At 39.7% G+C, this 14,868-nt stretch overlaps 1 protein-coding gene across 2 annotated transcripts; it reads right to left on the bottom strand.

Annotated features, from left to right (window-relative positions):
- Positions 1–349: 349 nt before the first annotated feature.
- On the bottom strand, positions 350–14,481 carry nap1l4a (nucleosome assembly protein 1-like 4a). 2 transcript variants are annotated; one of them, XM_036575803.1, is made up of 15 exons: positions 14,406–14,481; positions 12,160–12,213; positions 11,911–11,971; positions 10,233–10,392; positions 8,167–8,250; positions 7,840–7,971; positions 7,073–7,144; positions 6,799–6,938; positions 6,435–6,580; positions 4,962–4,978; positions 4,290–4,409; positions 4,005–4,040; positions 3,851–3,901; positions 2,173–2,205; positions 350–1,839 (listed from the first exon to the last, which is right to left on the bottom strand). In XM_036575803.1, the coding sequence occupies exons 2-14, from the start codon at positions 12,194–12,196 to the stop codon at positions 2,200–2,202; spliced, it is 1,062 nt and encodes a 353-aa protein (XP_036431696.1). In that variant the 5' UTR covers positions 12,197–12,213; positions 14,406–14,481; the 3' UTR covers positions 350–1,839; positions 2,173–2,199. The 2 variants fall into 2 exon arrangements, with proteins under 2 accessions (XP_036431696.1, XP_036431695.1); XM_036575802.1 differs by lacking the exon at positions 2,173–2,205.
- Between the last annotated feature and the right edge of the window lie 387 nt (positions 14,482–14,868).

The raw sequence follows: 14,868 nt of genomic DNA, 5'->3' as shown, positions 1-14,868 counted from the left end.
GAGATTTGGAAAAACATCCCTGCAGATTTCTTTGGAAACCTGAAAGAATGTAAGCTGTGACACAGGCACAGTGTGGACACACTAAAGACTGAAGATACTTATATTTAGTTGTTGAGGCTTCTATGTAATTTTCTGTTTAATATACATTTCCTGCCTTTTTTCTTGACCCTGAAAAAATAATAACTGGGCCATTTTGCCTGGAAATTACATAAATGAAGGGTGGTCTGACTTATGCACAGTACTGACAAGACAAATCAGAATGAACAGGGGGCAGGGTTTTTAGGGGTACAACAAACTGGTTATGTAACATACACTCAACTCAGTGAAATGAGTCACAGTACAGCAGAGGTCTATTGCAGTTTGTATCACATTACACAATGTTTAATAGAATTCTCTTGACTATTTTGTACAAATCAAAAACAATATTGCATTAAAACCCAATACAATCCCAATAAGGCCATTGCTAGCATACAGTTAATACTGGGGGCAGTGACCATAAGATCTGCCCTTTGTCAAGCAAGATCTACTTTTAAAAAAAAGGGATTTTGTGCATGAATGTAATGATTACAAAAAAACATGACCAAAGTGCATGACGCTATGTTGTCTAATGTGGTTCATTCAGAGTGATCAACACTTTATATTTTCACCATAACAAGGACAGCTTTCTTTGTGAGGTCTATCATGGTATGATGTGCAAAAGGAGGCCATGAGGCTAACATTCACCTACTGTTCTTTACCCCCAAGTTCCTGATCACTCAAAATGAAGATAAGCATTACATGTCACAAATCCCATCACTCCAAGTAATTTTCTTAGCAAAACCTAAACGCATTGGCAACCTTTAGTTTATGATCAAAGCAAATATAAAGAATAACCAGTGCTTTCAAAATAAGTCAGAAACTATCAGAAAGAAAAAAGCAAACAAAAAACACATTTTGGCTGTTCACACACTGACATGGAGTTGTAACTGACTTGCTGAAACTGAGGCTTGTTCTGGCCAGCATGACTGAGATCAGTACAGAATATTAAACTAGGATGACATTTCTTTTTCCTGTGTTTGTAAGTTGCAAAGAGCAAAGATCAGAATTCCAATTTGCTTGCACCTGGGTGTTTCATTGAAGCCATTCAAACAACATCATACAATTGCTTGCTGTGTTCTGTTGAACTGAAATTGAACTGATCTCAGTCACGGTGGCAAATTATAGCTGCTTTAGTACAGTACTCAATTTTATCCAGCTACATGAGACTAGACAAGAATGTCATCTCAAAATCAACACTGTCTAAACTGTGCTGTAACAGACAGTTTTAATCATAAGTTAACTTGACAGCAGTTTCATGGTTGACAGTAAATTATTGTGTTGGCATAAAAAACCCTGAGTGACCTACAGTGTGATGAACAACAGGGGTGTACTCATGATTCTGCAACATCATAAAACATGGCTACAGCAAGAAAGAGCTGAGAAAAGACATACAAGTTGAAAAAAAAACCAGACAAGATAATATCCTCTTTGTATAGAACTTCCAGTCAAACACAGGAGCTTACAAAAAGGCGTTTACATCAAAAAGGGTGAACTTTAGAACCCTTATATGTAAGCCACTCATTTTTCATTTGAATGAGTGCAGTTATTTTGAATGCAGAGGTCATCTCTGTACAACGTAAACATAAATGATCATGCATTTCCTACACCGTGTTTGGATTCCTATTGCGTTGATTGAAGAATATATGGCAGGTCCTGCAGGGGCTAAGATCACTCGCTCTGAGCAGATTCACTGACTGCAGAGGTGAGCTGCAACCGTCTCTGTTCTTACTGCTGCTTACACTCAGCCGGCTGAGGCTCCTTCTACAGAGAGAGAGAGAGCGAGAAAGAGAAAGGAGGGAGTGAGAGAGTTATTATGAACATCAATGGACTGAAAGAATTAAAGAGCAGAAAGATGAGAGAGGAATCTTAAAAAGGTAGAAGACTGCACGTGGGATTGAATAAACATACTGAAGAACGGCAAAGGAAAACAGAAAAACGTGGAACAATCATTTAGCTGCAGTAAAATACACAGAGGGAGAGAACTGCAGTGACATAAGTATTGGTGCAAAGAAGCAAATTAAAGGTCAGAGGAAAGATAAGAGACAAACACTGCACAAAGTGAGCTAAATACAAGATGGAAGTGGTGCCCCTTACCTAGGAATGCATGGAAGTGGAAATGAATCATGCCTGCAGTGAGGACAAAGGGGATGGGGGACAACAATCAGTTCACACACCACACATGCAGTTATCCTAACTGTGAGATACTGTTCATTTTTGGTCACAAACTATTGATGCACTGCATCTGACACTTAAGCAGAGCTGCTGAACTTGATGTGCAGATGTCAGTGTTAGTTTTACTTTGTTTATTATGAAACAGACAATATGAAATATTTACTTCTTCAGTAAATATAATAAGTCTACAAAGTATAAACACACATGGTTAAGTACCTTTGTCAGAGAAGTGCTTCAAGAAGCAGGGGCTTGTCCTGCTGTTAAAGACGAGTGCCAGCTATTAAGTATCAGTGAGAACATGTGTGTGGTGTTAGGACCCTGGTTGCTAAGTTACGTGGCAAGTCTGTTCTGTGTGTCTGCGTGGGTGTGGGAGTGTCTGTGTTCCAGATCTAGTACATCATGTAAGGAATACCAGTTCCAGTTCCTGATTGGCTGGTTCCTATTTTGAACTACCTTTAAAAAAGACCCGGCAAAGACTCCAGTGAGAGGCCAGTAACTGGGAATGTAAGGAGAGGTTGGTAACTGGGAAATTAGGGAGAGGTTGGTAACTGGGAATGTAGGGAGCCTGGCGCCATTTGCTTATCACTAGTTAAGAGTTTTGTGACTTGTGTCTTTTTTGGCTTGAACAGGTCAGGAAATGTTCCACTTTTTAGCTAGTTAGCCAGCCATGTTCGTTATTCTAGTCAGTTCTTGACGGTTTTCCTCTTTTTACTTCAACAAATAAGTGCAAAACAACGTAGTGACCGCACTTCTCTCCTCTGACATGGTCCAACCCAGACCAGGAGGTAAAAGAACCAGAAGCTTGTCTGCGATATGAACCACAGACCTCTCACACGTCCAATTCTGTTACATCCTGGTATTAGTTCAGGCCACAACAGGAAAGAGAAGTAAGCATGTGCGCGGGCCAGAGAGTTGACATGTAGGTACTGATCCCTCTTTGTGACCATCTTTCCCTGTCTTTTTTCAGTCTGTCTCTGCTGAACAGCCGAAGCTTTCAGTGATCAGTGCATGCAACTTGCTGGGGTGCTGGGTCAATTTCATTAAAACACTCAAAAGCCCTTTTGTAAGTGCAGTAAAAAAACTTCATTAAATCCACCTTTTTGTTTCTATATTCATCAGCCGTTTTATCATTTTATCAGCTCCACTTTCCATACAGGTGCACTTTACCCTGTTCTTTAATGAACAGGACCCCACAGGACCACCACAGAGCAGGTATCATTTGGGTGGTGGATCATTCTCAGCACTGCTGTGACACTGACGTGGTGGTGGCATCACCAGCGCAACACACACTAACACACCACCACCACATCAGTGTTACTGCAATGCTAAGAATGATCCACCACCCAAATAATACCTGCTCTGTGGTGGTCTTGTGGGGGTCCTGACCACTGAAGAAGGTGGAAAGGGGGCTAATAAAAATGCAGAGAAACAGACGGACTACAGACTGTAATCGTAGACCTACAAAGTTCTCCTCTATGATAAGTGGAGCTGATATAATGGACAATAAGTGTATAAACACGAGGGAGGTTTTAATGAAGTTGCCGGTCGGTGTACATAGATGACAATGAAAAACATAATGGACTTAAATCTGGATACTAACTGTGGGGTCAAGATCTCCTTCATCTTCCTCTTCACCCTCCTCGTCAAGGTCCTGGAACACACAGGATAAGTTTTCTTTCAAAACATGGTCGCCCACACACCTCTATTCTAAAAAAGTAATGGTTAACACTGATTTAAACATTTGCATAACTAACCTCCTCTTCTCCTTCTTCAAGGTCCTCCTCTTCAAACTGCACCCACACAAACACAAACAGCAAGATTTGAAAGCCAGCAAAGCATCACATACAATTCTCTGTCATTACAGATTACATAAAAGCAACTCATTCATTTAGTATACACTGTACATACAGAGAAAATCAAACATACCACATATTTTATCATTTCAATTTTGAAGTATCTAATATATAAAATATCTAATAAAATATCTAATATATAATAGCATTGTGGGATTAAAATCTGATTTTAAGGTAGCAACATACACTTTCATCATCTTCCAAAGCCTCTCCTGTGAAGTACAGCACTGCTCTGGGGATGATCCTCTCTCTGAAGAAATGACCAATTTCAAAATCTGTGGCTAGAGTGAAGTCCAGGTCCTCGTCCTGAAACATCACACACAGAACGCTTATTATTGAAATTAAAACAGTTCAGCGTTCAACACTATATTAGGTAAACTAATGTAAATTAAACAAAAGTAACTACATAACTTATGAAAACTACCTAAATTAGTAAAGAGAAAACCTAAGATAAGTTATATTTCCAAACAAACATATCATCCAAACTTCATATCTTATTTTCTAAGCTTTCTTCTGTATGTGGTGGATGGAGGAGGTGCTATTTTTGGAGTGGTGCGTTCATCTCAACACGATTTGAGCCTTATGCTCAAAGTAATGTAACACACTACAGTAGGTGTTGACAAGAAAACTGTTCTGACGCATAAAATGCAGCTGAAGATAGAACTGCTGGAACGTGAAAGAGGAATGTATGCAAATAGTGCGACATCTTTGACTCAGAAAGTGGGATGAAAAGACGCAGTTAATGTGGCTTTGAGGTAATGGCTGAAAGATGCGTAGATGGTCTGCTGAGTAGATCGCCAAAATGTTTACAAACAGTTGCGGAAGAACGCTCATTTAGGATGACTCGGGCCCACTCACCATCCCATCTGGAGATGCTGGAAGAAACAAGATAGAGGGAAGGAAGAACATTAATATCTACTTCGCCATTTTATTGTTTAAATCAGGCAAGTTAAAGAAATAAGGCAGGAAAAAGCAAAAATCTTTTCTGTTTATCTACCAAGTCCTCCAGTTACTCTCACTAACATTCAATTACATCATTCGCCTCTTAGTTACTGCTATGACGATGACTCGCCTCATCACAGTCATTTACAGGTAAGTGCCACACCTTTGTGTGGAATTCTGAGGAAACCACTTATCCTCCAACTGTCAAATACACATACACAGATACACACACATCCGCAAGCTAGTCGCACAAATGCTAAAACCACTCTTTCCCACAGGCAGGGCTACATTCTTTAACTGTTTGAGAATGACAGGACAAAAAAAACAAAAACACAAATGAGAAGGAGAATGCTCAGAATGCCATGAGACAATAGGAAAGCTATGCTTAGTGGAAGAGACATATGAGACATGAATGGAAATGACACTGCTTGGGTGAAGCATTGGAGGAAGTGCTTAGAGGTAGTGCTTAGAGGTCTTAAGATTTTGAAATGAAAAAAGGAAAAGTGACAAAGTGAAAAACTGAGTATCTCTTTCCATACCAAGACCAACTCACACTAAACGAGAACATTACTTGGAGTAAAAAAAAACAGGTAATGAATGACTGAACAAATACTGACCTAGGAAAAAGAACCTCATGACTACACACCTAACTACACTGGCATCACGTGAGCATGAGTCATTAGTTGTTCTCCTTATATGTTACACATACATTGAGTACAGCTGCCCACTGTGTTTAACATAAAACTAATAAACTGATAGAATCTGAGACAGAAGCAGAATATCTTGAGACCACACAGAGGAAAATGTAGTCACATGAGCCAATGTCACATTGCCAGAAGCCACAAATACAAAGTCACGCAAAGACCAAGTTCAAGGTGCCAGTAGCAACCAATGAACTTTTATTCATATTCCACGTTGGGCAACCAACCACTTAGAACTAATGTGCTCTAGTTTAAGAGACTGAGATTTGGCTTATGGTAATAATTAATGTAACAAAGAGTCTTTTCATTCAACCATTTACAGCCTGCATTGTAATGACTTTAATACACTTTCACTCATACCACACCAAAGCCATTTTCCAAATCACAACAAATGCCAGTACGTAACAAGGATCATGCTTTAAACCACATGTCAGGACATGCTCTCATTCCGAATTGCAAGCTAAGACACTGAGAAGTTCATCTGTGAGACGAGAAGGTTTTAAACAGTGTCATATGACATGCTGAAATATGTGAAGGACATTAGGACTTTAAGCTCATGCTTAGGAACTGAAATGAGTATGTGGTGCCACCTGGTGGACATTAGAGACACTAACAACCCACTTCACTTTGCAGAGAGGTAGTCAGTAGAACCTGAAAGCAGCACTTCCTTTAATATAACGTGTCTTACCTTTGACTGGGTTGAAGAAATTAAAGAAGGAATCCTGGGGCACTTCCTTGGTGATCGTCCTCACTGTTCCTCTACCTTTGTGTTTCTGCTTTTTCTTAATGGTCTTTACTGTTACATCCTTGCCTTTGTGCCAGTCGATCTTGCAGCTAGAGAAGCCAAAGACAGAACAAAACATGTAAAACTTCTTTTCTGCTTGAATGTATTGTATTGCTCTTTTACACTTTTTCCAATCAGCAGCGTTTTTTATATAAACATGTACAAGACACACAATCAATGCCAGCAGCCTAACTTCTCTTTACTGAATGTTATTTCATTTTTAACAGCACTACGTGTTGGTTGTACTGAAGGCTGTAGTGTTTCTCACCCCTCACAGTCCACTATCTCTGGCCCTTCAAAAGAAAAGGGGTCTGCTGAATCAGGCTCTGGTTTCATCTTGTAGACTTTGGTGAGGACGGTGTTGCTGAAGTAACTGTTGGGCTCAAAGTGGAACTCCAGTGTGAAGGTCTAATTGAGCACAGAAAACAGACCATCACTGAAAATAGTACTCAAACCAGCGCAATCAAAATTCAAAGTAATTTTCTGATGTTTGCTGACCCCCACCGCACCCAAAAAACAAACAAACAAAGAAACAATCTGACCATTGGCTGTCCAGGCTCTGACAATTTCAATTTGATATCTTGAAGGTGCTTCAGGATGGGCTCATCATGCTCCTGAAGAGAAAAAGGAACATATTAGACCAGGTGTAATCATGTCTCGAGACTACAGACAGCAAGCAAAGCCAAAAAAAGCTCAACTGATACAACTCAGCTGATATCAGCAGGACATGGTAAGTTCAGCTGCACTATACAGAATTGAAGCCACAAGAATAATCTTAAGTTTAAACTGCTGTGAACTTACTGAGTTTACAGAGTTACATCAGTCCAGTATGAGTAGAGATGCACAGTAATAATGGAAATATATCAGTTTCAGCAGATAATTGCTTAAAAAAATAGATTTTTTCGTATCAGACAAATTTATGGATTTGACCAATACTTAAGAACATACTGTGCTCCGGAATAACAATGTTAGCTACTGTGCTAAAATGTCTGCAGTTTATTCATTTTACTGCATTTGTGATCCCCAGATAATCTGGTCTGTAGAATGTGGTGCAATAGCTAAATAATATGGCCCTTTAGCCAGACCAGAAATGTTAGACATGCAAAGGTACAAAGAGCTTCCTCTTCCGAAAACCTTATCCTGCCACTATCACATTGCAACATGGCTCGGTCAATGACTAGACAAATGTTTAGTTATGGTCCTGTACATCCCTAATTCAGCTCCCACTGACTGAAGTCAGTATCACACTAGTTTTGAGATCAATGAATATTTTAATGAGTGTGGTGCAGGGCTGCTGAAGATGTTCCACCTGTAGCATTTCCCCCAGCATGTCGACATGTTTGAAGATGGTAAGCCAGAACTCTGGGATGCCCTTTGGGTCATCAGCAGGAGCCGATTCTTCTTTCTTCTCCTCCAGAGCGGCCTTCTTCTTCAGATCCTCCTGTCAAAACAGATTCCATCAGCTCTCCACTCTCTAATCACATGCCTCGTCTCAACAACTAAACTACTCAAAGGACTAACAGAGGTCAGACAAACATAAAATATATCTGCAGCACAGAAATGAGCTGGTTCCTGGACCCAGATTAATACAGTTCCTGATCAAAATCCAGAGAGTATGTAGTAAATATATACTCACAGCCAGCTCTTCCTCCTCCCCTTCACTGTGCCACTCGCATTCTTCATCTGTTGGCTCCACTGCTCCCGACACCACCTCTCGCCTCTGAACAACACACATACACTAATTATTTCTTGCACTCATATACAGCGGAAGGTTTTCCATCCACCATAATGTGCACATTTTAAAAAACAGGACAGAAATATAAAAAAAATTGGAATAAAAAGTATAAATCACTAAAGACAGTGTTACAAAGGTAAATACTGTGATGGACGAGACAATCACATGTTTTCTGTTCTATCTGATGATAAACACAATGGCAGATGAAAATCATCAGTGCTACTTTTGACATTCTTAGTGGTTTGATGGTGATGGCAAGTGAGAGTGACTTCAGGCCTCACTACCTGCCCTGCGTTTCTGAACCGTTATGGCTATAGCCATGTACAGGTGAACAGAGGGCTGATTGAGCTGCTCTACCAAGAACTAATAAAAAGTTCAAATCCCTCCTAGTGTGGTTAGTGAGACTTCTGTCTCGCTCCCATATCTATCTTTTAAATTTATCATTTTGCGCATAAGTGTAGTTGATAGTAGTTGCATTTTCTCTTACAGACTTTTAGAAATTCACCTCAAATTTGCAAAATGATTGAATGGAAACTGAATCTGCTAGTGGCATTATGAAATACTACCTCTACCTAATATCAACTTAAGTCCCCCTTGAGCTGGAATTCTTATAGCTTTAGTTTGATGTTTTGAAACCGTTACTGTTTTTTATAGCACAGTACTTCTCACCTCTATTCCTCTGGGAGCCCCTTGAACTACATTGCCGCATTTTCCCTGGTGTAACATCCCTGAAGCAAACTCAACAACTAATTATTAAGCCTTTTATATGCTGGATCAGGTGTGTTAGTGCAGAGAAAACAAGAAACTGTTCAGTTCAGGGTCACTTCAGGCTGAAGAGCACCTTGGTCTGCAAACCTCACTTGGCTCATCAGTATAGTTACACTCATACAGTCGTTTCATTACTGTACTGTACTGAATTTGGTTTGCAAAGTTGGAACATTTGGGTAGTGCTATAAATAAACAGGGCCCAGTTTCCCAAAAGCATCTTAGTGTTAAGATCATCTTAACCGGTAGAGTGTTCAGTGTGATGCTTGCTCTACTAGTTCAGAATCATCTTTGGGCTAAGATGCCTTTGTGAAACACAACCCAGAATTGCTGTCTGGGATACACACGTAAAACCAAATGCAGTAAAACGTAAATCAAAACTTGAATGTCATCTATAGTTGCTACTGTTGTTTGCGTTACTGTTAACCCTAGATTTGCGTGAATATTCACATGACGACAAAGGCTAAAGAGAGCTCTGCCTACTTTCACACTGCTTTTATGTGACTGGAAACAGGCCAAGCTACTCAATTAGGGTTTGAATGTCTATGTGTTTGGATTTGTAACTGCAGTATGCTGTACCATACTGCTCAGTGGAAAAACTGCATTTCTATCTATAAAACATACAGGGTAAGGTTGCATGTTGTTCGCAACAGGATGAAATTCACAACAGGAAAAGGGAATAACTTCACATAATTTTAGGAGAAGCTGTTTAAGTCAATATTGTTATATGTGATGAGAATTAGTGGTGTATGCATGCATGTACGGTTGTGTGGAAGGGTATGTTATATGTTTCCTGGGATGATCAGCCGTTCAAAACAAATTTCCTTTGAGGGAAAATAAAGTATATGCAGTTCAATACTAAATCTTCCCAGTCTAGCAAACAGCCAGGCCTGTATAAAAGCAGGCAGCAACTTGTTTGGATGAGGTATCAATATAGCAGTGCCCCAGCCAGCTCACAAGCCACCAAGCCAAGCCTGAGCTTCATGTCTACACGAGACAAAGGTCATGGCTGGTGTCTTTGGTCATTAGCTTACAGTGGCAAATAATTAGAAAAGTAGGAGCACATAGACTTAATTATTACTTGCCAGTATATAATGGCATGGTTGCTGAGGCAAAGTCAATGAAGTATTCCTCTGCTTATACAGTGTGTAGTGTGACCATCAGACAATATTAGTGCTTGAATCAATACAGTAACTGTAAACCTTGTCAAAGATGGGCTGGTAGAGACCAGCAAATTTCCTCTCCAGCTCATGGACTTCCTCATAGAATTTGGCTTCTATATGAGCACTCTGGACCTGCAGTCTCTTCAGAGCATAAACTCTCCTCTTCACCGCCTTGGGTAGGGCACTGACACTGGGTATCCTGCAGAGCATTTGGATTGTTAGGTATAGCAGAGCAGCTGTCAACGTGTGAAGTTGATTACAAAACACAAAACACTAAAAGTGGTCTCTATGTTAAGACACAGAAGGGTTTTAAATGAGCAATGCTATGAAATATGGCAATTTGGTACAGAATGTATTATGGATGGGGATGCATAATACTAGAATCATATGGGATACTGGCTTAAAAAACATTGGCGTTGGACAGATGTTAAGATTAGACAGGCGTTTCATATTGATATTTGAAGATGCATTTTTTGCAGAATGTTTAGAAATTACTGGGCTAAAATATCGCTAGAAATAACCACTTTATAAATATAACATTTCTATTCGTTTAGGGTAATTTATATCTCTAATGCAAATGCACACAGACAGTTCCAGTTTCTACATTTTAAAATATTTATGTTCAGCATCTGTATTGGCAAATAAGTACATGGAAAACACTGGATATCTGCTGCAGCCCTTATTTCCCTTATTAGTGCATCCCAAATGATGAATGCCTTGATACATTCATACATCACTGTTCAAAAGCATGGAATCATATGTCAATCATTTTTCACTTTTTGTGTACAACAATAACTTATACAATGTATATTTAAATATTACGAACTACACACCAAAGAGTATTTAGATTAAGTATTTTGGTAACAGTTAAACGTTATTAAAAGATGAATAATATTCTACAATTTTCTATTTACTGTCATTTCTTTTTTCAATTTATCTGCCTTGAGATTTGATCACCACTTTTAAAATATTAGGCTTTCTGAATATTATTTTTATTATAACTTGTTAACTGAATGTTATACAGCTTTTTCACTCATTTTACAATCATCTACAGCTCTGGTTGTTTTCATAGCTTCTTACAAGCAATTTGAAAACTATTAAGTTGAACTTCACTGACATCATAATAGAATCGGTGAAGAACATACATACACACACACACACACACACACACACACACACACATACACACACATATACACACATATACACACACACACACATATACACACACACACACACATACACACACACACATACACACACACATACACACACACATATACACACATTTTCAATGACTTCACACTGTTCTTCACCCCCTACACATTTATACACACATGTGGTGTGGGGTGAAGCCATGGAGAATAAAAGTGTGGAGGTTCTGTGTCCCTGCCTGCTGTTAGTGTGTGTGTATGTGTTTGTATATTTGTGCATGATGTGTGTGAGGGTGGACAACATGGACAGGCTGCTGACTGGCTACAGCTGCTAAAGGAGAACCCCATGCTGGCCACTTGTGATATTTTAAACATCTGGTATTTTTACATAAATTGTTATGGCTATATTGATTTTAAAAAACATCAATGTGGTGGATCCACCAGACCACTGAGTAACAAACACATCAACACCACACAAGAGTTAAATGGCTGCATTTTCCTCACTGCATTGCTTGTTTTCCAATTATTAGACAGATACTCATCCACAAAACCTCCATGCTTACCTTTCTGCTTCAGAGATTATCTCTGTTCTGTCACCCTGTGAGGCTTTATTTCCTCCCTTTCCTGTGTACATAAAAATTAATATAATATAAAGATAGCGGATAACCACAATTTCTACTTAACCTGCATCAGGATGAAGTGTCAGAACAAAATACCACAATTCATAAAACAGCATTTCTCTGATAATATCACTAAATTCACATGTCAAAAGATTTCACCATACTACAAATGTGCCACATAACAAATCATACCTCTGGCTTCATTCTTTTCATTTTTTCGTGCCTCCATTGCAAATCACCCTTTGGCTGGATAAAAGAAACACAGTAAGCAGTTTTTTTTGTTTCATGGCCATGTGTGCGTACTTTTTATTCATACACTAAAACAGTACATAGCAGTGCTGACAGTTTAAAGTCAGTGAATACTGGCTGGAAACACTCAACTGCACAAAGCAGCCACATGACTCGGTGTCAACTAGCAAGAGAAAAATTGTTCCCTTAGCAAGGGTGGTGTAAAGCTAAGTGCATTTCAGTCAGGACCCTCACACAGTACAGCTGGGGCTTGAACATGACAGCACACTCTGTTTCTGTCACTGAAGTTTCAAATGTTTATGTGACTGGTGTTCACTGGGCTTTCTCTCCACAGCTTCAACAAACTTCTCATCTACTTTTGTGATCTGTGCAGAAATATAGCCCACAGTATGGCCTAATACACTCTGTGTAGAAGTCTAAGCATAAAGCTCTACGGATATTTTGACACTTTAGCTATTGACAGTAGCCAACAAATGGGCAATGCTGACCAGGCTATCAGGTTTCAGAGTGGACCAGATGATTTAGGTAGGCCAGTAGTTAGACTCTGCACAACAACATGCATTACAATGTTAAGTGATGTTAAAGGATAATTCCACTGAATTTTCAAAATCTTTAAACAATTAAGCTTTTGAGATGCAAAAGAAAATCAGTTTAAAATCAGATGAAAAACAAAACCAGAGTAGTTTAATGTGAAATGGTGCCTTGCGGATAAACGTATTGACTGAGATTTCTTTACAGTGGTGGTGAAAGGAACCGACGGTTGCAGTGTCTGTAATACAAACACAACCATTTTATTTACCATCCAAAACAACAAGTGAACTGATTTGCATCTTCAGAGTTTGGTAATAATGCCAACTGTGCAACAATGGTAAATCTGAAAGAAATGCTTTTTTTAATGGACTATTTAGGGACTATTTTGCTTTGCCACATCCTACACGTACCTCTCAGCCATAATAATTATAAAAATATATGATTTAGGCCAAAACTTTGTTTCAGAACTGTTGTAAAATTATGCCTGAGGCAACTTATTTGTAACCATTTTGTGTGATAACGTTCTGTGGGGTACCTTTTAGAAGAATTAAAACCAAATGTCTGGGTATTATCACCACCAATGTGACCAAATCTGACTCACTAAGTTTCTCCAGAACTGAGCATTTCACATCAACACATTCTGACCGATTTCGTTTACATCTTAATCATTTCGTTATGAAGAAATTTTGAAAAACCGGTGGAATTCCCCTGTAAAGAGAAAAAAAAGGCTCATTTAAGCCTTTAAATGGGGGCTGTGACTTTAACTGCTGGTTTGACCTAAGGGATCCACCACACTGTGCACAAGAGAAAGTGTCAAACAGTCAAGTCAATACAGATTTCCCACATGGGCGCTATAGATTAGACTGACCTAGAACCAAAGCACAGCTTCATAGCTAAAGTCATTAAACTGTTAAGTTAGCTGGTCATTTTGTCCCATGACAACATTAGTTGGTGAATAGTTATCTGTATTCATTACCACCACGTTGTGTTATGCTCCCGAAATAACAGAACAGGACTAAAAAAGAAGTGAAAGGATGATCTTTTCACTTCTATTTCATTAACACCACAACAGCACGTGGTAAATATGAATAAAGAAACCCGTCAGCTCCACTGTCTGGACTGGACTAGACTGGCTTATATCTTACTGAGTAAGGCCCGCGTGGCCTGGCGTATTTCTCCGGTTAATGCAGTGAAATAACTGACTGACTGAATATTAAGTCGCGTTGGCTCCCTATTCGAATTTTCCCGTTCCACCTTAAATAGTGCAGCTGTTACATTCTGGATTCTTGGGCGCCAGAATGTAACTGCTGCACCATTTAAGGTGGAACGGGAAATTCGAACAAGAAGCTGGCGAATGGGAAGCCAACTTCAGCCTCGTTATAAAGTGGCAGATTACTGACGTCCAACAGCTCCGCGTCTTTATTTTCAAACCGATCATTTTCTCTCCTTCACTAACCGCGCCGAGTCCTGTGCACATGGACTGAACACGTCTGACAACATCTGAGCTCCAAAACGTGCTCTCGCTCTCTTCGCTGTAGGCCGTTACACATCGAGGGAAAGTGGTTCACGAGCCTTTAGATGGCCCAGTTCGTTACACGTGTATCATATAAAGGAACCAGGAGAGCCAACATGCGGGAATAACGTTGTCTTTGACTTACCTCACGCTTCGGGCTGCCCTCACGCTCTTAGCAAACTGAGAAGTGCAAAAAAAAAAAGACCACCTCGTAACATCGATGCCTCTCATTGGACGTCCTGTCACGCGCAAGCGAATGGCTGAGGAGTTTCTGCGCTGCTGGACTTCATTGGTTTGTGAGAGTAGTGAGAGTGGAGGGGACAATGCACACCTTTCACTCCAGCAGTACTGGGGTTTTCCCTTGAATGGGCGTGGGAACGAGATCATGCCTTACTAAGTTGTGGCCATGCATTAGGATCTCATTCCCACGCCTTAAGTAGGAGCCCCTCTAATGACATTCTGTATAAATAAACATAATGCGTGGCCACGACTTAATAGAGTGTGGGAATGAGATTATTAAGTCGTGGCATTATTTTTATTTAAACAGGGTGTCACCAGAGGGGTTCCGTACCTTTTTCAGTCTCCCACTGAAAAGAGCCAATTTAAAT

Source organism: Colossoma macropomum, unplaced genomic scaffold (assembly GCF_904425465.1).
Source record: "Colossoma macropomum unplaced genomic scaffold, Colossoma_macropomum, whole genome shotgun sequence".
In the NCBI taxonomy this organism is placed as follows: domain Eukaryota; kingdom Metazoa; phylum Chordata; class Actinopteri; order Characiformes; family Serrasalmidae; genus Colossoma; species Colossoma macropomum.
This window is presented reverse-complemented; position numbering and strand designations above follow the sequence as displayed.